The sequence below is a fragment of the Ascidiella aspersa genome, chromosome 4, assembly GCF_963924565.1.
Source record: "Ascidiella aspersa chromosome 4, kaAscAspe10.2, whole genome shotgun sequence".
In the NCBI taxonomy this organism is placed as follows: domain Eukaryota; kingdom Metazoa; phylum Chordata; class Ascidiacea; order Phlebobranchia; family Ascidiidae; genus Ascidiella; species Ascidiella aspersa.
In genome coordinates, this window is record NC_139450.1 from 27316547 (window position 1) to 27334115 (window position 17569).

Consider the following 17569-nt stretch of genomic DNA (forward strand, 5'->3'; position numbering starts at 1 on the left):
GGTTAGGATTGTCCTGGTTGGGTTTTACGACCAGTGTCCACTGTCCAAGCAGTAGCAATCAAATACTCTTCGCAAAAGGCTGCATTAAATTTGTTGGTTGGTACCCAACCGACCCTTTCTTAGCTTTAGCGTTTGGAAGCTTAGATCCTTCGACTTTTAACTTAAAATTTTCCACTGTAATTCAGAAAACTCTACATAAGATCGCAAATTAGGTCTGAAACGCCTTTAGAAGTTGGTGTAGGATTGAAACCGGTACTACTAGGTTTTTGCTCTGTTGTTGTAATGTCGGGCATCTCTAATACATTTGGACATAAGAGGAACCGAGACATCACAGTCTGTTACTTCTTCTGCCTCCTAAATCAGTGCTTCTTAAACTTTTTTAGTTTTGTTCACCCCTAGCATCTATCTCCAGATTTCATTCACCCTTGTCTCATGATATGATAAAACTATCTCGTCTATATATAACAGAATAAATCAACTCAAGCTAACTTTTGCCTTTGGAAATCTACAATTTCCCAAGTCCAGAGATATAAAGCTACAAAAGCACAAAACACAACAGTCACTGGCTATCATCCGTTTCTGACGGTTCACCCTTATTCACGCCTTTTGGTTGGTTGACCCCTGCAAAAAAATTATTCACCCTGGGGTGAATAATTCGCCTGATCAAGAAACTAAATGACTGTTAAGCAGACGCGCAAACTGACATAACAAGGCGGTAAAATTTATTTTCATTAGTTTCTCCGCTGTGTGTTGGGAAACCACTGTAATCGCGAAAGCTTGGCGACAAATTACGGATGGAAAACAAACGGCTAAGATAACGAAAAGGAATTACTATTGCACTGTGGTGACGTCATCGGGCGTTTCGGGCAGCTTCATTTGAATAAGGGGAACACCCGACCGGCCGTCCCAGGCGCACAGGACCCCGCGGTCGAAGATAAGAAGGGTGTTGGGAAATTGCACTTGGTTGGGCTTGAGTTGCGAGAAGAAGGCGATTTGGGACGGGTGGCGGTGTTTTTGCTGCAACAAACAAAATAACAAAATAATTGTGATAGTCGTGAATTTACTTCATGGTGGCTTTAATCATGAGCATGTTAGGAGTTTTGGAAGTTTTTGGCTTGTGGGTGCAAAAATCTTTAGTTTAATTGTCGCCCGTGTATAGAGAAAATTATTTACCTTAAAAACATCTGAGTTTTAGTAAAACTTAGTAAACAAACTTTTAATGTACTAGCCTTAGCTTGTCGGCCATTTGCCACGTTTGCGATTTTTTTATAGGCGGTTTCAAAGGGCTTGTGCAAGACAATGGACTACTTTACACCTCGACGGGCAAATTGTACTTCTGCATCTGTTCAGCATTACTAAAAATATTTGTTTCCCCAATGGTCGATTTCTTGCAATGTCATTTCGCAGTATGGGCCTGTGGCATTTAAATTTACGACATGATTTAGCTGCACAGTCATTCTATCAAAACCCATGGCAGACCAGCGTAACGGCCCAAAAGTTTAGTTTTAACATGTTTCATACGCTAAGTTTAATCTGCCGTTTGCAGATGGTGAAAAACTCGATTCCTGTATTAAAAAAGGTAACTTGGCAAATATAAGTACATAGTGTACATTTACACATCTTAGCCCCATATCAGTTTTGTTAGACATTAAAATCAAATATATTCAACATCTAAATCGGATGATTTTACAACTGTTTTTTCCTTACCATACATATCGAAAAATAGGTAAATTTAAATATGGATGGCTGTAACAATTGGGGAAAAAACACTGCATAACGTCGCACATTTACCTGGTTAGTTTGCACAAATGAATTGACATCGTCGCGAAGTTTCTCGTTAAAAGACTTAAGCTGGGGCAACCTGTAAAACAACACAAAAGAACTTTCCGTAAAACTGGCAACAAACTACTAAACAAGTGTATGGAAGTGAATTATAGCTTCGATTTATTGCTTCTATATAAAAGTTAGTTTGATGCACATTTACAGTCGCCTTGCAGAAATCATATTCCGGTTGACGCGAAAAGGTCTTTAATTACATTCTGGCTATGACATCATAACACGTATTTGACATTATGAACTCTCATGTTTAATAAAGTGTTTGCTCATCTCACGCATTTTGCAATGTACCAATGCTAATTTGCATCTAAACAGCATTACGACCAGAATAATAGACCAAGATAGTGCTTCTTAACTGGTGCGGCACAGACATATGGAAACATTTGAAAAAAAATATTTGATTTTAAATTTTTTGGTTCGCTTAAATATTGTCATAATTTGCTTTTCAAACAAACTTGTGTTGTGTGTTTTTAGAGCTTAAAGTTATATTGAACAACATAGGGATTTTCGCCACGCAATTTCTTTACCGGTGCGCCGGAGTTAAAAAGGTGAAAAAACACTGGTCATTACCTATTTGGATAGAGAAATCTTTTTTGCCGTATTTGTCTAATTCTAAATCTTAAAATCAGGTGTTTGTCTAATTCTAAATCTTAAACTTAGGTGGCACTCGATAAATGTATAAAAATCTAACAACAAATGTATTAAATCGAAGTAGAAAACTACTGTGCTATTGTGATATAACACACATAGAGCTTGCGTACCTTTCTGGTGTGAATAGTTCGGACGATACGAGAGACTCGCAGACTTTCTGGTTCAAATCGGCGTCGAAAAGGGGAATTCCGAAGTTCACGTTCAACAGTTCGACGATAGGGGAAGCTAGAATCGCTGCAAGTAAATAAAAGGGGTGGTTAAGAAATTAGAAGTTGCACAACGATAATGAGTAAGAAACTTTCGTTGGTTGGAAACATGCAATTGTCTTGTTAACAGGTTTACAACTGAATTTAGAATCTACATCGAAGAGCGAATATTTTATATTACAGCGAAGTTCTCGAACCCAATTAAATTATCGCCGTTTATGTAAAGTCAGCTTCCTCAGATAATCGAAAATGAGAGAGCTTTAACATACACAACGCCTTGGACGCCCGGAAATCGAACTTATATACCAGTAAATGAAAAAAGAACGACGAAGGTATAAACTAGTACACCGAAAGCCATCGCAGACTCACCGAATCTGTCGATCAAGATGCAAGCAGAGCAGACTAGAAAACCACTAGCCTGCAGTGAGGTTCGAAACCACGACCTCCGGTCAAGCCGGGACCGTCGCTCTACCAACTGAGCTATGCAGGCTCAGAAGGGAACGAGACGAGAAACAACCATACGCCAATGCTTGCTCAATTTGTTAGTACAAGCAACCTCATTGAAGGGGATCCACAGTACCATATCATTTATTCAATGAAACATTCACACATATGTGTGTTCATAGCTGAGATCTAGCCCTTCGAAGCTGTATAGTAACGTAAGCCATAGTCGTTGGTCAAAAAGCAGCTTCGAAGGGCTAGATCTCAGCTATTAACACACATATGTGTGAATGTTTCATTGAATAAGGTATAAACTATTCGGACTTTTCAATAAGTAAATCAATTTAAGGACATTAAAAGATTTGTCTCCAGGATTTAAAGACTTTGTCTAAGCCCTAAATCCAATGGCATCGCAGTTTTTTATGCTATACCGTACCTTTTTGGTCGCCGTTCCCCTTTTCTTCAATCGCGGGCGTGGACACTAGGAGCGTTACATAGCCGCAAGTGCACTGCAGGTCTAAGGCTGCGCGTAGCTTGGTAACAACCTCGTGGCTCGACCAATCAGCGTCGAGATGCGGTTTTACGTCACCGTCAGCTGCGATGTCGTCGTTTCGCTGTAGCGAAGTTTGATCCACTACGGGTGTAGAGTGTTCGGTTTCTGGCGGATTTTCTTGATTCTGTGCGCTGCTATGTGCGCTCGCCATAGGAAAAGGAACGTGCACCGGCCGGGTTTCGAACCCGTGCCTCTGGTAACCCTGGAAGAAATCATTCAGGTTAAGGCAGCGGTTCTTAAAGTGGGGTCCGCGGACAAACTGGGAATTAGTCTTTAGGGACCAGAATGATAGTTAATTAATCTTTAGGTTTTTAAACATTAGACTTTAACGAATGTTTTTAAACACTAGTTTATGTTTTAAACAGTATCATCAGTCATCTTTGTAAGTCTTTATTTGTGCTTTTTTATTCGATAATACAGCATGTTTTATGATGTCTCTGGTGACATCGGGCAATACAGGGTTTAAAGTCCAAGCAGGACTCGGGACCCGAAGATGTAGGCAACTGTAGCCGAATTCGAGACTCGGCGAGTAAGTTATTTGACACAATGACTTCAGTCAAAGTCATTTTGCCAGAAAGAGTAGTAGTCATTTGAAAATATTGACTTAAGTGCACCTAAGTCAAGTTATTCACTTACGTCTTTATACCAGTGCACATTACAGCACGTCTTTATTCACATGTTATTACCTGTACAAAGACTGGTGAGTGAAGTAGTGCTTCATTGAGCATTACGAGCAGATTACTGACGCTCACTTCGCCTGGTTCGTGGCCCAAGGTTATCACAAGGACTTGCTCGTACTCCTGCAAACACGAGAACTTGTTACAGTTATCCACAACGCGATAGCTTTTAGTGTCATGTTACAAGTCTTTAGGGATTTCCGATTATATTGGAGTCGACGCCCGATACCAAGTGGTAGGGTGGTATCGTTGCCGATTCGATACCAAATTAATATAGGAATTTTAGCAATTATTTGCGAGCCAAGGCAGCGATTCTACCTTGAAAGGTGCATTTATCAAACACAGTAAAAAAGTAGTGATTTGAATGGGGCTGTTTATTTTATTCCTATTTGAAAAACAGGACATATTATTCATGATCAAAAACAGCTCCTCTGGTAATTGTAATTGTTAACCAACGTTTAGGCAACCATGCAAGTAGCCTTGTTCAGGGTGAATGACACTGAACGCATTAATTATTCTTATTATCCCTGTTGAAAAATGTTATATACAGGACACATTAAGCGCGAAAATATGCATTGTCTAAATTTACAAAACTTTGATTACGGAGTGACATGATACGAACAGTCTTTTTGGAGAATAAGAGATTTCGTTAAACGGACTAAGAACCACAAACAGAGAAACAGGATAACAAAATGCCAACAAAAGTAAGTGATTCAATGAAAAAAGCACGCAAGCTATACGCTGTTTATCACTGCCGTGTTCACATAACATGCTTTGCTCTGTTTTTTTCAAACACTTATTAAGATTTAGCAAATCGAACAAAAGCTTCAACCAGGAGTCTGACTTTACGCCTCTGTTTTAACGCATCCATTCCACACAACGCATACGCCTTAACGGTTAACCAATCAAATAAACAAAAAAATCTCTTGCCTCGAACACGGCTGGAAGAAAGCACACCCGTCGACCCCTGGGGACGAAAATGGTGGGCGGTCCACTCCCGGTGAGCTGGTAGAGGAAAAGGCGGAACCAGACGGAATTGACGGACGTGGAAGGCGGACCTACAAGGTGAAACGCGTCCGTGGAAGGAATTTCTTGCACTTCGCTCAGAGGTGACATGGCGACTGCTAGCGTGTACTTCTGTTGGCAAGAGAAGATGGCAATTGGCGTTTTTGTCTGATTTTTCGGGATGTGTTGTTGTGTAAACAATTTATTTTGAAATGACTCAAGTCTCCGTCAAGTCATTTGTGAAATAACTAAAGTAGAAGTGAAGCTGTTGTTTTTTACATAACAAATTAAGTCCCGGTCCAAGTCATTGATATAAAACAAAAACGTTGGTCTTGCAAAATTGGTAAACTCGTCCGATCATGAGCAATAACTTAACTAACAAAATAACAACAAAAACAACATTTAGCAATATAATCGTTTTACGTGCAAAAATGAAGATAAATAACTCATTTTTATAATAAAATGTTAAATGAAAATTCTTCACATCAACCCAAGTTGTTCTATTCAAAGACCTAACTCCCAACTCAAGTCATTTGTCCGAAACGACTCAAGTCCAACCAAGCCATTTAAAAGTTCACTAAGTCAAGTCATCACAACACTGCGTTGTCGTTTGGCAAGTGTTACTGATCGTTGCTGTTCGGGTTTTAATTAGTTAAAATACCTAAACGTGTCGTGTTTCCGTATAGTTTAAGCTTTAAATACAGCAGGGCATAACGGGGCATTTTATTTCCAAATTTTGGATTAACTTTCAAGTGAATGGTCGCGAAGATTGTAGAACACTTCAATCTATTTTTAAGCAAATAAGCTAAAGGCGTCTCTTTATTTCAGGTAGATTTCTAACCCGTTTCATTTCGATTAGAGATTATTCGAAAAATGAAGTGACTGGGCTTTTTTGTGATGAGAACAAAAACCTACTGTTATCAATGTTACGCCTTTCTTCCAAGTTACGAAAAACAGTATGTCGGCAAAACCCAAAATAGCTTTCGACAGTCCATTGAAGGATACACACACAAACGCATATGTTCATTGTTCAACAACTGTGATCTAGCCCCTTTGAAGCTGATTTCTGACCAACGATTACGGCTTACGTATCATTAGTACACTGAAATGATGCAGGCAGGGCAGGCTAGAAAAACAACTAGCCTGCAGTGAGGTTATAGAACTTACGACCTCCGGCCATATGAATTGATCGACAAATTCTCGAGCCTACGATGGCTTTCGGTGTACTAATCTTCCACAGCGTTTTACCTTGTCGAGTAACCGCCCAAGAGTTGCCGAGTCGAGTCCCTTAAGGCTTTCACACCGCAGAAGGTCGAGTCCGACGGCCGAGTTGTGATCCGCAGACTCGTCCTCGCTCCGAGTCGACTCGGAAATGTTCGAGAGCTGCTCATTGTGACGTAGGTGCCGGATAGTCGACCTTGAGTGAACAGACTCAAGGTCAACAATTGATAAGGCAGGCATTTTTTCACCCGAATTTGATAACTTTGCTAAACAACAGTGTAGGCTATTGGTGGTAGAGTTTCATTCACAGAGTTATTACACAATTTCATGAAAAAAATTACTCAAATACTTATCAATTTATTGAATTGAGCACTTTATTCAAATTCATTTTTTATTCAAATACATTAAGAAAAATTGTAGCTTTTTAAAGACCTAAAATAAATCGCTCGACGTTTTTTATTACTATTTGAAAACAAACAGTATAAATTGCATGATCGGCACAATGACAAATAGTAGAAAAATTGGTTTTGCTGTGGAACTTTCTAAATGTGTAGCTTTAGCTGAATAAATTCAAATGCTATTCAAAGACTTTTGGAAATCATTGAGGTTTTCAAAGACTTTTTAATACGCAAATAATTTTTTAAAAACTTCTAAGGATTTTAAAGACTTGTGCCCGTCCGGTTTTCCAGTATTGCCATTGTAGTCTTGAAAGATTTTGCATTGGTAAAAACACTCAGGTACCACGTTTTAGTCTTTTTTTAACAATACTTTTTTAGTTCTAAGACGTCCGAAGATTACCTATCCCGGAACCCTACAGCAACGCGATTTTTGGCTATTTTGTGTTTTTTTTGTCTTGAAAGTGGTAAGGAAACGTTGTCTACAACCATATGCATACAAAAATGGTCATTCTTTTCAGAAACTTGAGTTTCAAAACAAGTTCGTCACGAATCCGACTTAGTCGCTGGAAAGCCACAATTTTAAGCACCCTCAAACACAGAGTAAAGGACTCTGTTTACATAATAAAAACCATGTTTACATAGCGATGTGGAACGCAACCACACATATGAAGCGGATTGTATCGATTTTTACGATGTCAGATGAGCTCGTTTAAACTTCACGAGCACTAAATGTACGCTGTAACGAGAATATGACAAGATAACGAATGGACTGGAATTTAGTGGCTGTTGACATGACACTAGGCTCAAATATAAGGATGCGTTAAAGTCATAATTCTTGCGATATGGAAAGTTGTTCTTCATGTCAAAATAAACTCATCAAAGATAAAGTGCGCATTTTGCACCACAGCAAGGCCGAATTGTCCCTCTTTTTATAGTTAAAATATCGTTAAATTGGGATGGTGCTGCGTCTAAATTTCAGTGAACTATACTTTCTCTAATGTGTTACAATTGAACCTACTTCTAAACATAGCCAAACTTTTCCTGGCCCAAACTATTAAGCTAATCATCTAGTGAAGTAACCGTGGCGATCTAACCGTGTCCCAATTATCCACATATTTAAATGACGGTGCAAATCTTCCAGACCTATCTAAAAATAGTCATTAATTTTGGCGTGTTGAAAAAAGTTAATGTTAAATTGTTTGCAAAGATTTATTTTTTTAAGACAAAAAAAAAAAAAAATTTAGATCAGAGCAAAATTCAAAGACTTGAAAGTCAGAAATGTCCTTTGTTAGTTGTAAAACCCCGTTTATTAAAGGTCCAATTATAATTGTTATTTACACAAATCCTCTCCAGTTTAAAAAAAAGTTCCGGACAAAAATACAGCATGTTTCGTACCTCAGAGTGATCGCGTGTTCGAAGTAGCGATGTGCGTCTCCCTCGTATCCCTCCAACTGTTTGACCTTGTCCAGTTCCAGCAGAAAATTGTCCAGCGCCTCGTCGGTCAGCTTGCCCACCTCGAACAGCGTCACCGCGTGGTTCTTCAGACCCTGTTTATTTTTTTAATATTGAGTATTTGACCCGGTTGAGTGTGAGATAACGCAATGAATTTATACGGACTCGGTGTGAGCGCTTTTTCGTTAAGTTAAAGCTACGGATTAAGGCGGACATTCTTATAAATCAGGGGTCGGCAACCTCTTTCTAATCGCGGGCCAAAACCAAACTCAGAAAGGTCTCTGCGGGCCGCACAAAATGGTAACTAAGAATTGTGTTATTAACATTTTAGAACAACTGTGCATCAGGCGGGCCTCGGATCTTGTTTGCACTTAATACGTGTTTATTTAAATTTAAGGAATCTGTGTTGGCGCAAAGCGCAAAATAAGCGTTTGTTTGGTTCAAAATTCGAGTTCACACGTCGTCATCCATACTACTAATGGAAAGTGTAATAAAACTACTTTGGTGAACGCGATAACATTTAAGCTAGCTCAGTATTTGTAAAAGTTTTTAAGTGAAGACACCACTAGCGAGCGAAGCGAGCGCGACTTTTTTTTAAGCGAGCGCGAACCTCACTGCAGGCTAGTCGTTTTTCTAGCCTGTCCTGCTTGCATCATTGATCGTAAGATTAGGTGATTCTGCGATTGCTTTCAGTGTACTAATAATACGTAAGCCGTAATCGTTGGTAAAAAAGCAGCTTCAGAAGGGTTAGATCACAGTTGTTGAACACACATATGTGTGTATCTTTCATCAATTAGCGTAAGGAGTAAAATAAATGTGAGAACTCTATTAGCTTAACACGTTATGCGGTTTCTTGTTATGCATATTTAAATTGAAAATTTACTGATCACTTCATTATTGCGCTTGAACCAAAAATATGCAAAGGAATTATAACATCATAGCCTACTTAAAAAATAAAATCTAAAAATGTTTGGCACCAATTGAAGAAAACATTTAGACTTGAAAATTAAAACTTATTTGAAAATCGTGTTATTTTGGCAAATGCAAATGTGCGTCAAGGCCAGCTTAAAAGTTACTGGCGGATAAGTGACCTTTACCAAGCTTAGTAAATGAAAATGGTCTTAGGGTTGCAAACATGACAACTCGACTAATAAATAATGCCAACAAAATATCTTCACCACAACATCAGGCTGTAAAGTTAAAAACTGTACATTTTTTAATGTAATCTGAAGTAACAATAAAATAGCTTAGAAATACAGATAAAACACGCCGCCGGCAAATCGTAAAATATCGCTTTGTATATCCAATAACTAAAAAAAACAGATTAAATTATAAAGCTGTGCTAGGTCAATGTTGCTGGATAATAGAAGCTCAAAATCCAAACCAATCTAACTGTTTTTCCCTTGATACTCTGGCCTTCATTTATGTTTAGTTTTACGCCAGTCTTACCGTAGACAGGTTTCCCATCATGAGAAAAGCGGTGAGACTCGAGTCGAAGAGAAAGGCGATTCTCTTGCCAGGAGAGCAGCTTAGTTCGGACGCTTCGTGCATTGAGTGTTCCATTAGCACACCCGGGTGTTTCAAGGACTCAGATATACCGTCCTGGCTGCAACTGGTGCCTGTTATGCGGGAGATTATTTAGGTACAACTTGTCGTTATAGGTTCGTCGACTTACATTACGGTTTGAATGGGGACATGGCGATTGGCGACGATTTGCGAATTCAAACCTTGTGAGGTTGGCATTTATCATATGGTTGGATTACAGTATTGTTTATCAACCTATGGGCCGCCGTTTGATTTTGTTGGATGGCCGACATCTTAGTTCACATGTGTATTGTGTATATATTGCGATTAGTTCTGAGCAAAGATTTATCCAATCAAGTAAACCACGGAAACAATATGAATGCATGGCTCACTATAAATAAATTTGGGTTTATTCATGCTTATGTCTAATGGACGTTCGCTCAAAAAAGTTCATTGAAAAAATAATAACTTCGAAGAAAGATAATGATAATAACAACGTAGAAGGATAATAACTTCGTTCAGTGAAAGATAATAACTTCGTAAAACTTTGTATTTATAGCTGAGCTTCGCATTTGGGTTGCTGCAAAAAAGGTTGAGAAACAGTGGATTAAAGTCTATCCCGCCGTTTTTATCTAGGTATGAAAAACCAACTACTGCCACTTGAAGCTAGTAAAGTTAATAAAATTACATATTTTTTGTTGATTCCTAATGGCTTTACCGCTTGCTTCACAATGAAAATGATATAAAATTCGCGGTTGTCGGTTTCTTAACTAACTTTTCACAGTGAACAAAGGTCTTGCAAGTTTTCTTAACTTGGGGTTGCCATTTAGCATCAATTAGCGCTAAAAGTACAAAGTACACGGTTCACAGGGTCCTAAATTCGGCCCTTTAGCTATTGTTTCTCCTTAAAAAATCTTTGAAAATCGTTGTAATCAGCCTGTTGTACCTTGCAGTCAATGCGAAAACATGTCAGTGACCTACCTATGGCTTAAAATAGCTTTTTAACTGAAGTTTGGGATCTCGTTTACTGTTGCCGGTAATTGTTAAAATCAAGGAAATCGTTCCGGAATTTAAAATATGACTTTTAACATTTGGTTAGAACTAGTTTTTATCAGGATTTTTTCCTCCACCCACCTAATTCCTCCATAGTGAGCGGATCCATGGATAGGAGGTCATTAAGTTCATTTGTAGAGTCAGCCTCCGATACTGTGTCACTTGATATTCCTGGAATGCTACAAGAAACAACACAACTTGACTTAAAATACAATGCATCTTGTATTGCCCCTGGCCATTTTGTTTTTTTCTGTATTAGCGATACAATCATTATAAAAAAAGAAAGGACGTAAAATTTCGTAAACTTAACGCAAAGAAAATGCTTTTGTGAACCTGATAGAATCCTGGTTAAGATCAAAATCCAACAACGTCTTTCCCTCTGTCGGAGACTTTGGAGACCTTTTGGCTTCTAAAGGAACAAAGAAAACTGCATTTTCTTTGGAATGTCGGTTTCAACTGAAGGAACTTACCAGATAAGACGGTCTGCCATGAGGAATGCGTGTCATTGCTACTTTGTCTTATGTTGGCATTTGGCTTCATATGGGCAAAACCTAGGCGGCAAAATATGCCAACTGCATTCTGAAAAAAAGTAGGGGTGGGAGCCTTGTCAGTACGATTGCTTTATATTTTCAGTAAAATTAATTAGTCAAATTCTGTTGCACCATATCAATTTCAATAATAAAATTCCTACAAGTTGAAATTCTCCAATTAAAAGAAAAACTACCTACAATTAAAAAAATGCAAGTCAAATAGCAACAGTAAGTCAACAAATATAAATCATCTTTCTTAAGAGCATTTTGCTGCATGAATTATAGTTGTAAATTTTTATTTTTCGAAAACTGGTCACCAAAGGTAGTGAATTGGTATTGGGCACCTGTGCAGTAGGCAAGGGTATGTCAAGTACACTGGCAAGTTCTTCCACGGTTGTCCTCTCGTCTATTGACACGAATATCTTGTAGAGCAATGTCTCGAGATAATCGCCAGACACACGATTCATAACAAACCCCTCAAGAGGTGGAACTACAAAAAAAAGCGACAGAGTTACAGAAAAGTCAGAATAAAAGCAAAAAATTAAAAACTGTTTTATTATATATTAGTTTTATTTTTTTCTTAGAAATTACTTTATGAAATTAACAGCAGTATTGTTTTAATTATTTCAAGGGGATCATTATTAGTACTGAATGCTGAACTTTCAGTTTTGCAATAAATATAGTTTAGGCCGAATTTTGGAATGTCAAAACTAGACTGACGACTTGCACCATCAAATAAATGAGTCATACATTTTCCAAAACCAACAAAAATAGGCTGGAAACTATTTTGTTACCAGACACTCTGTCGTCTCCCTGTACAGGAATTTGTACGTAGATAAGCCCTCTGTTGTAGAGAAGCTGCAAGATTTCGTAATCTAACTTTCCAGCGCTGGTGGGTCCATCATTAATAAGCTGGTCGACGCAACTCTTCATCTCTGGGGAGCAGCGCTGTGGGTAGGGGGATTTTTGTTAGTGTAATTATTAAAGAGAGAGGGATATATTGATTTAACAATAAATTCCACTTCTATCGGTATATCAGTAAATTTAGACCAATATTTTTGCTGATATTTTACTAGGACTGTTAAATAGTGTTTACTTAAAAACAGACAAACTTTTTATTTTTTAATTTGCAATTTGTCATTTGCTTTCATTTTGATGGTTCACCGATTTAAAATAATGTTTGGTTTACTGTTTTCTGCATTACAAAAAAGTAATTACTGCATCTTAGGTATATATATAGCAAAATTGGTTATGATATTTGGTTGACAAAAACATAAAACAATCCATTATAATTATCTGTATCAGTTTAAAAAGTCATATCATTTGACCTCTAGCATTTAGTCAAAAAATGGCCAAGTAGATATTTTGGTGTTGGTACTGCGTTTTTATTGAAACAGAAATATAAGGTGGTTAAACAAATCAACTTGTATACACTTACCAGCTATTTTTCCAAAGATGGTTGTTTATTGTTTATCATTTTTTAAAACAACTATTAATTTGTTAAATTAAACGAAAAATTGTTTTTGAAATAGTTCAGGTTTAAATTAGACACTAAAACTTGACAGTAACAATCTCATCACAGATTAAAATGAAAAGCAGACACTAATTGTACATTTAAACACACAACAAAATAGAATATTTACCCTAATGTCCTCCTCCATAATAAATCCCACATGGACGGTCCACCACGGCTCAATATTTATCTTTATTGGCGTCTTCGGCAAGTGGTCTTTGACGCTTACAGGTTTTCGAAACGCAGCAAGTCTAAATTTCTTGCTTATTCTTGACTTATTCATAATAGCAATGTACTGGTTCCTTCCTATGCCAAGTAGCCTTAAAGCTAAATGCAAATAGAAGTATGTCTCATTAAAAATAATTTCTACCGAAAATGTTATATTTTATACTGGCCAAGTTTAAATTTAATTGGGTTTTAACTTTATAATTTGGCTTTTTCTAAAAATTGTCTTTACTAGAGTTCGGATATCACTTCTTTGGACCGATTTTATTACAATTTTGTCAACCAATACCCAATGCCGATTTTTTTTATATACCTAGGAAGGTGTTCAAAACTTGAATTAATTAAAAAGAAAATCCAACTAACATCTTAGTCTATATACCTTTATTAGAATTCAACCATTATTTTGCATACCAACTTGGCGTGATGCTAAAACACAATTTTTTTTACCAAAAAATGAGTTAGCTATTTGTTGTACAACAAAAATTAAATCATATTTTTGTGGTAAAATATCGGCCAAAGTATTGGCCTACATTTGCCGATACCAATATATCAGTAGAAGCAAAATATCGGCCGATATTATCCGTAAACCGATATATCAGTCTATCTCTAAATAGAAGTATATCTTAATAAAAATAATTTCTACAAAAAATAATATATATTATTTTTATACCAAAAATAATACATTTCATACTTAAAATTTGGAACTTTTTCCATAAAAATGTTTTTACACAGAAACTTACCATCAGCGGCAGTAAAGTTTGGTAACGAATCATAGCTTTTCTCATGGCCCATGATCTCTTCCAGCATGTTGAGATAATAAAGAAAAGGTGTCACGCGAAGTCCGAGCATTTTTTCTGAAAATAATTTAATGCATACAGAGACCAACTTACATTAAAATTTATAAATTAAATCCTTTTTTGTACAAAAACATAAATAAACTTGGTTACTGGATATTTAAAAAACTCTTTGAACAGAAAACAGTTTTTTAATAGGGTTGGTCATATTTTGTTTAGCAAATGTTTTAGTTGTGATATCAATAAATAAACGGTAGTAAACTTAGTCTTTTAATTTTCACATTTTTTGGTTGTAACCCATGGTCACTAAATCACTTCCTTATAAATTTTAAGTTTGGAGTAAAAAGCCCATACAATAAAACTAAAAAGTGGCTATTTGACCGGATCGTTCTTTCCTGCTTGCACCCATACATTATTATTTATAGATTTGGGTTAGCGATTGGCTGGTAGAAGTATGAGATTTAACACTCCGAGTTAAGCACAATTTTTTTTCGGAATTCATTTAAATTACTTTGTAAGCTGGGAAAATAGCCGCAGGAGGTCCCTACATAGCTATTTTACTGGACTGCTCTTTTACGTGTGCACCCGTTAGTGATTATATGTAGATTTGAACTACTTTGGTGTCTGGGTGAATAGCTTCTTTCTAAAACTAATATGCTTTATAATTACTTCTATGATGAATACCTTGGAGATGATACGGATACAGAAGAAGTTTTTGCCTGGAATACTCCAGTAGTCTTTCATAATATCTCCTCTCATTTTTGACAACATGGCGCACTGACGATGTTTTATACCTCAGTTGATTTTTTATACTATAATCGACTAAAGCTTCATTGTATTCAGTCGAAGAATTGTCAACAATCTAAAATAAACAATAGAAAGTTTAGATTTGGATCAACTGCAAAATGATAATTTGGCGCTGGTCTAGAATCATACCAAAAAACATTATTAGGGTTAGAGTTGGTTTTGGGGTAGGTTAGGCAATATTATTTATTAAATAATATTACTTGACCCCTTATTGCATTTCACTGCCTTCCCGCCAGAGATCTTTGGCGTGGAATACTTGCCCAAAACTAATATCGCCGGCCTGGTGAATTAACTAAGAAAAATAGCCGTTTTTGGCATATATATTGTCTTATTTTGGCGTAGGATTTCAGCCAAAACAAATTTTGGCGTATATCTTTGGAGGCCACAAGTTATGGAATGCAGTCAGGACTTGACCCACCCTCACCCAAACCGACAATCTAACCAGAAAAGATTGTGCGTTGCTTCAATAATTGTTTCAGAGCTGTGATAGGATTTTAGACTAGCACTGATAATTAATTTTGTTTGCCTTACCTTTTTAATGTTTTCTGGCAACTTGTTCCACGTGAAACCCTCCTTGATATGTTTTGCCACTTCAGCATTCATCGAGACCAGAATAGTTAAACAACGTTTGGTAATAAAATAATTTAAACTACATAACAAACAACTTCTACCATGCAACTTGATATTCTGAAAAAACACAAATCACATACAGGACAAAGTCATAGTAAGTGAAAAATCTTAAAAGTCATTTTGATATTAGGGAAAAAAAACTCGAAATCAATCAACACAAAATAATATCAATTTTGTTTCCAAGTTGAACCAGTGACATTTGCTGTGAAGTTTTCGTAAAGTAATCTGCCTAAATAATAATTATAATACGTTTTGTGTGTTGAGTTATCAGATATGTACTTTGAATGACGTGTTTACGCATTTTTTAGCCAAGTCTAAATTATTAAAGCAATATTATTTAAGTGTCTTTGAAACCTAAATCAGAACCACATTTCGAAACTCTTTAAAATTGAAAACAGTTCGTAAACGTTTTATGTATACAATGATCTCAAAATATTGTTTAACTTAGAACTATAACGATGGTAGTCTTATTTCAAGACTTTGTAAGAATGAATTTATTAAAAAATTCCTATTAAGAAAAAGCTGCAGTTTAGGCTTTTAAACATAAATTGGTGTTGTTTATGGGGAATACCCGATTCAATTTTTAACACAACAAACACGTTTCACCTTTTATAGTAAAACAAATAAAAGTTTACTAAAAATAAGGCTAGACTAACTTGACAAGCTTCTGAAAGAAATAAGAACATAGCCTACCATACAGTAACACTGATGGTATAGGATAGGCTAGGCGTACAAAACTCATAACTTTGCTTTATCAATGAGCCTTTTTAGATGTGAGGTTCTGTAGCCATTTTTCTGGCGCAATGTTTGCCATAACAATTAAGAAGGTAGGGCGGGTAGATCAATTTGTAGTAAAACCTGTTTTAAACCAGCAATTCAGCATGTTTCATGGCTACATTATTTTTTTGGAAATAAACACAACGTCTCGCCTAAAAGTATTGTTAAAAGTATATAAGTAAGTAACTCGAAATGCGAATAAGAAGACATTTAGACATTTTTTTTTTGAGCGTCCTCGGAGGACCATTCAGTTTTCTTTAGAAAAGAGGACATGGTAGGCCTACTAAACATCATATAACTTGTCAATTGCAAGAAATGCGTACGCATTATTTTTAAATCCTGCATATAAATTGAATATTTGCCCACCTAAAGTTTTGTTACTACACTGGTCGAATAAAAAGGAAAAAAAAACAGCGAAGTGCGATAATATTCTAAAGGTGAATTCTATGGTGTTGGGAAAAAAATAATACGCGTACACCTAATATTGAAATAAATAGCATTTCACAATAAATTAATAAAGGAACTCACGCCATTTAAAAATAAACGTGTTCTATTTTTTTATTTGTAATTTTCGACTTTCGGTGAAAGACAGGCCATGTTCAACAAAACAAACAAATTAGGCAATAAATATGTATATCAGAAATGTTCCTTGATAATAGATTGCAAGGCCCAAAAGGTTGAGTAGATCGACATCATCTTGATTAAGACGTTTCGATACGAGCTTGTATCATCTTCATAAAATGTGACATTAACTGAAAGATGATACAAGCTCGTATCGAAACGTCTTAATCAAGATGATGTCGATCTACTCGACCTTTTTGGCCTTGCAATTTATTATCAAGCTACATTACCGATCCGTGCATAATGTACCCAAGAAATGGTCCTGTTCTCAACAATAAAACAATAGATTAACGTTTGTTTGATAGGGCTAGGCTATACCCAGGATAATATAAGGTTCTAAAGACATGGATCGTTTTTTGTTTGACTGGAAAGAGGGAAATGTGCAACCTAAATGTATATTGGTTCACAATTTGCGCTTCTTGGGATTAACTCTTAAAATGTGTTTAGGCATGATTTTTGTTAGGTTTTTAAAGTAACTTGTATCACAAACTCGAAGTTTAATGTAGTTCTGTGATATTGTAGGAAAACGTGGGTTCGAATGCTGCTGTTTGTACGGTTCGGTTGTTTAATCGGAGAAGGACTCAGGTTGGGCAAATATTGCTACCGCTAGAGATGTAAATAGTCAGTAGTCAATACACTAGTGTCCACATTGTCG

General features: G+C 36.5%; 1 protein-coding gene across 1 annotated transcript; it reads right to left on the minus strand.

Annotated features, from left to right (window-relative positions):
- Positions 1-831: 831 nt before the first annotated feature.
- LOC146157253 (protein FAM91A1-like) lies at positions 832-15559 on the minus strand. Its single transcript, XM_083388145.1, has 18 exons — positions 15418-15559; positions 14764-14941; positions 14026-14139; positions 13191-13387; positions 12342-12495; positions 11892-12037; positions 11488-11596; positions 11351-11426; positions 11099-11196; positions 9890-10059; positions 8384-8535; positions 6618-6786; positions 5295-5501; positions 4374-4487; positions 3571-3889; positions 2598-2721; positions 1792-1861; positions 832-1017 (listed from the first exon to the last, which is right to left on the minus strand). Exons 1-18 carry the CDS (start codon positions 15487-15489, stop codon positions 832-834), a joined length of 2655 nt encoding a protein of 884 aa, XP_083244271.1. The 5' UTR covers positions 15490-15559.
- Between the last annotated feature and the right edge of the window lie 2010 nt (positions 15560-17569).

Excerpts from the sequence above, each read along its gene's own strand:
- LOC146157253 (XM_083388145.1), bottom strand. The coding sequence starts at position 15,489 with ATGAATGCTGAAGTGGCAAAACATATCAAGGAGGGTTTCACGTGGAAC. Across the intron at positions 14,942-15,417 it reads TGCCAGAAAACATTAAAAAG|ATTGTTGACAATTCTTCGAC; the intron begins GTAAGGCAAACA and ends TGTTTATTTTAG. Across the intron at positions 6,787-8,383 it reads GAACACGCGATCACTCTGAG|GTCGACTATCCGGCACCTAC; the intron begins GTACGAAACATG and ends TGTTCACTCAAG.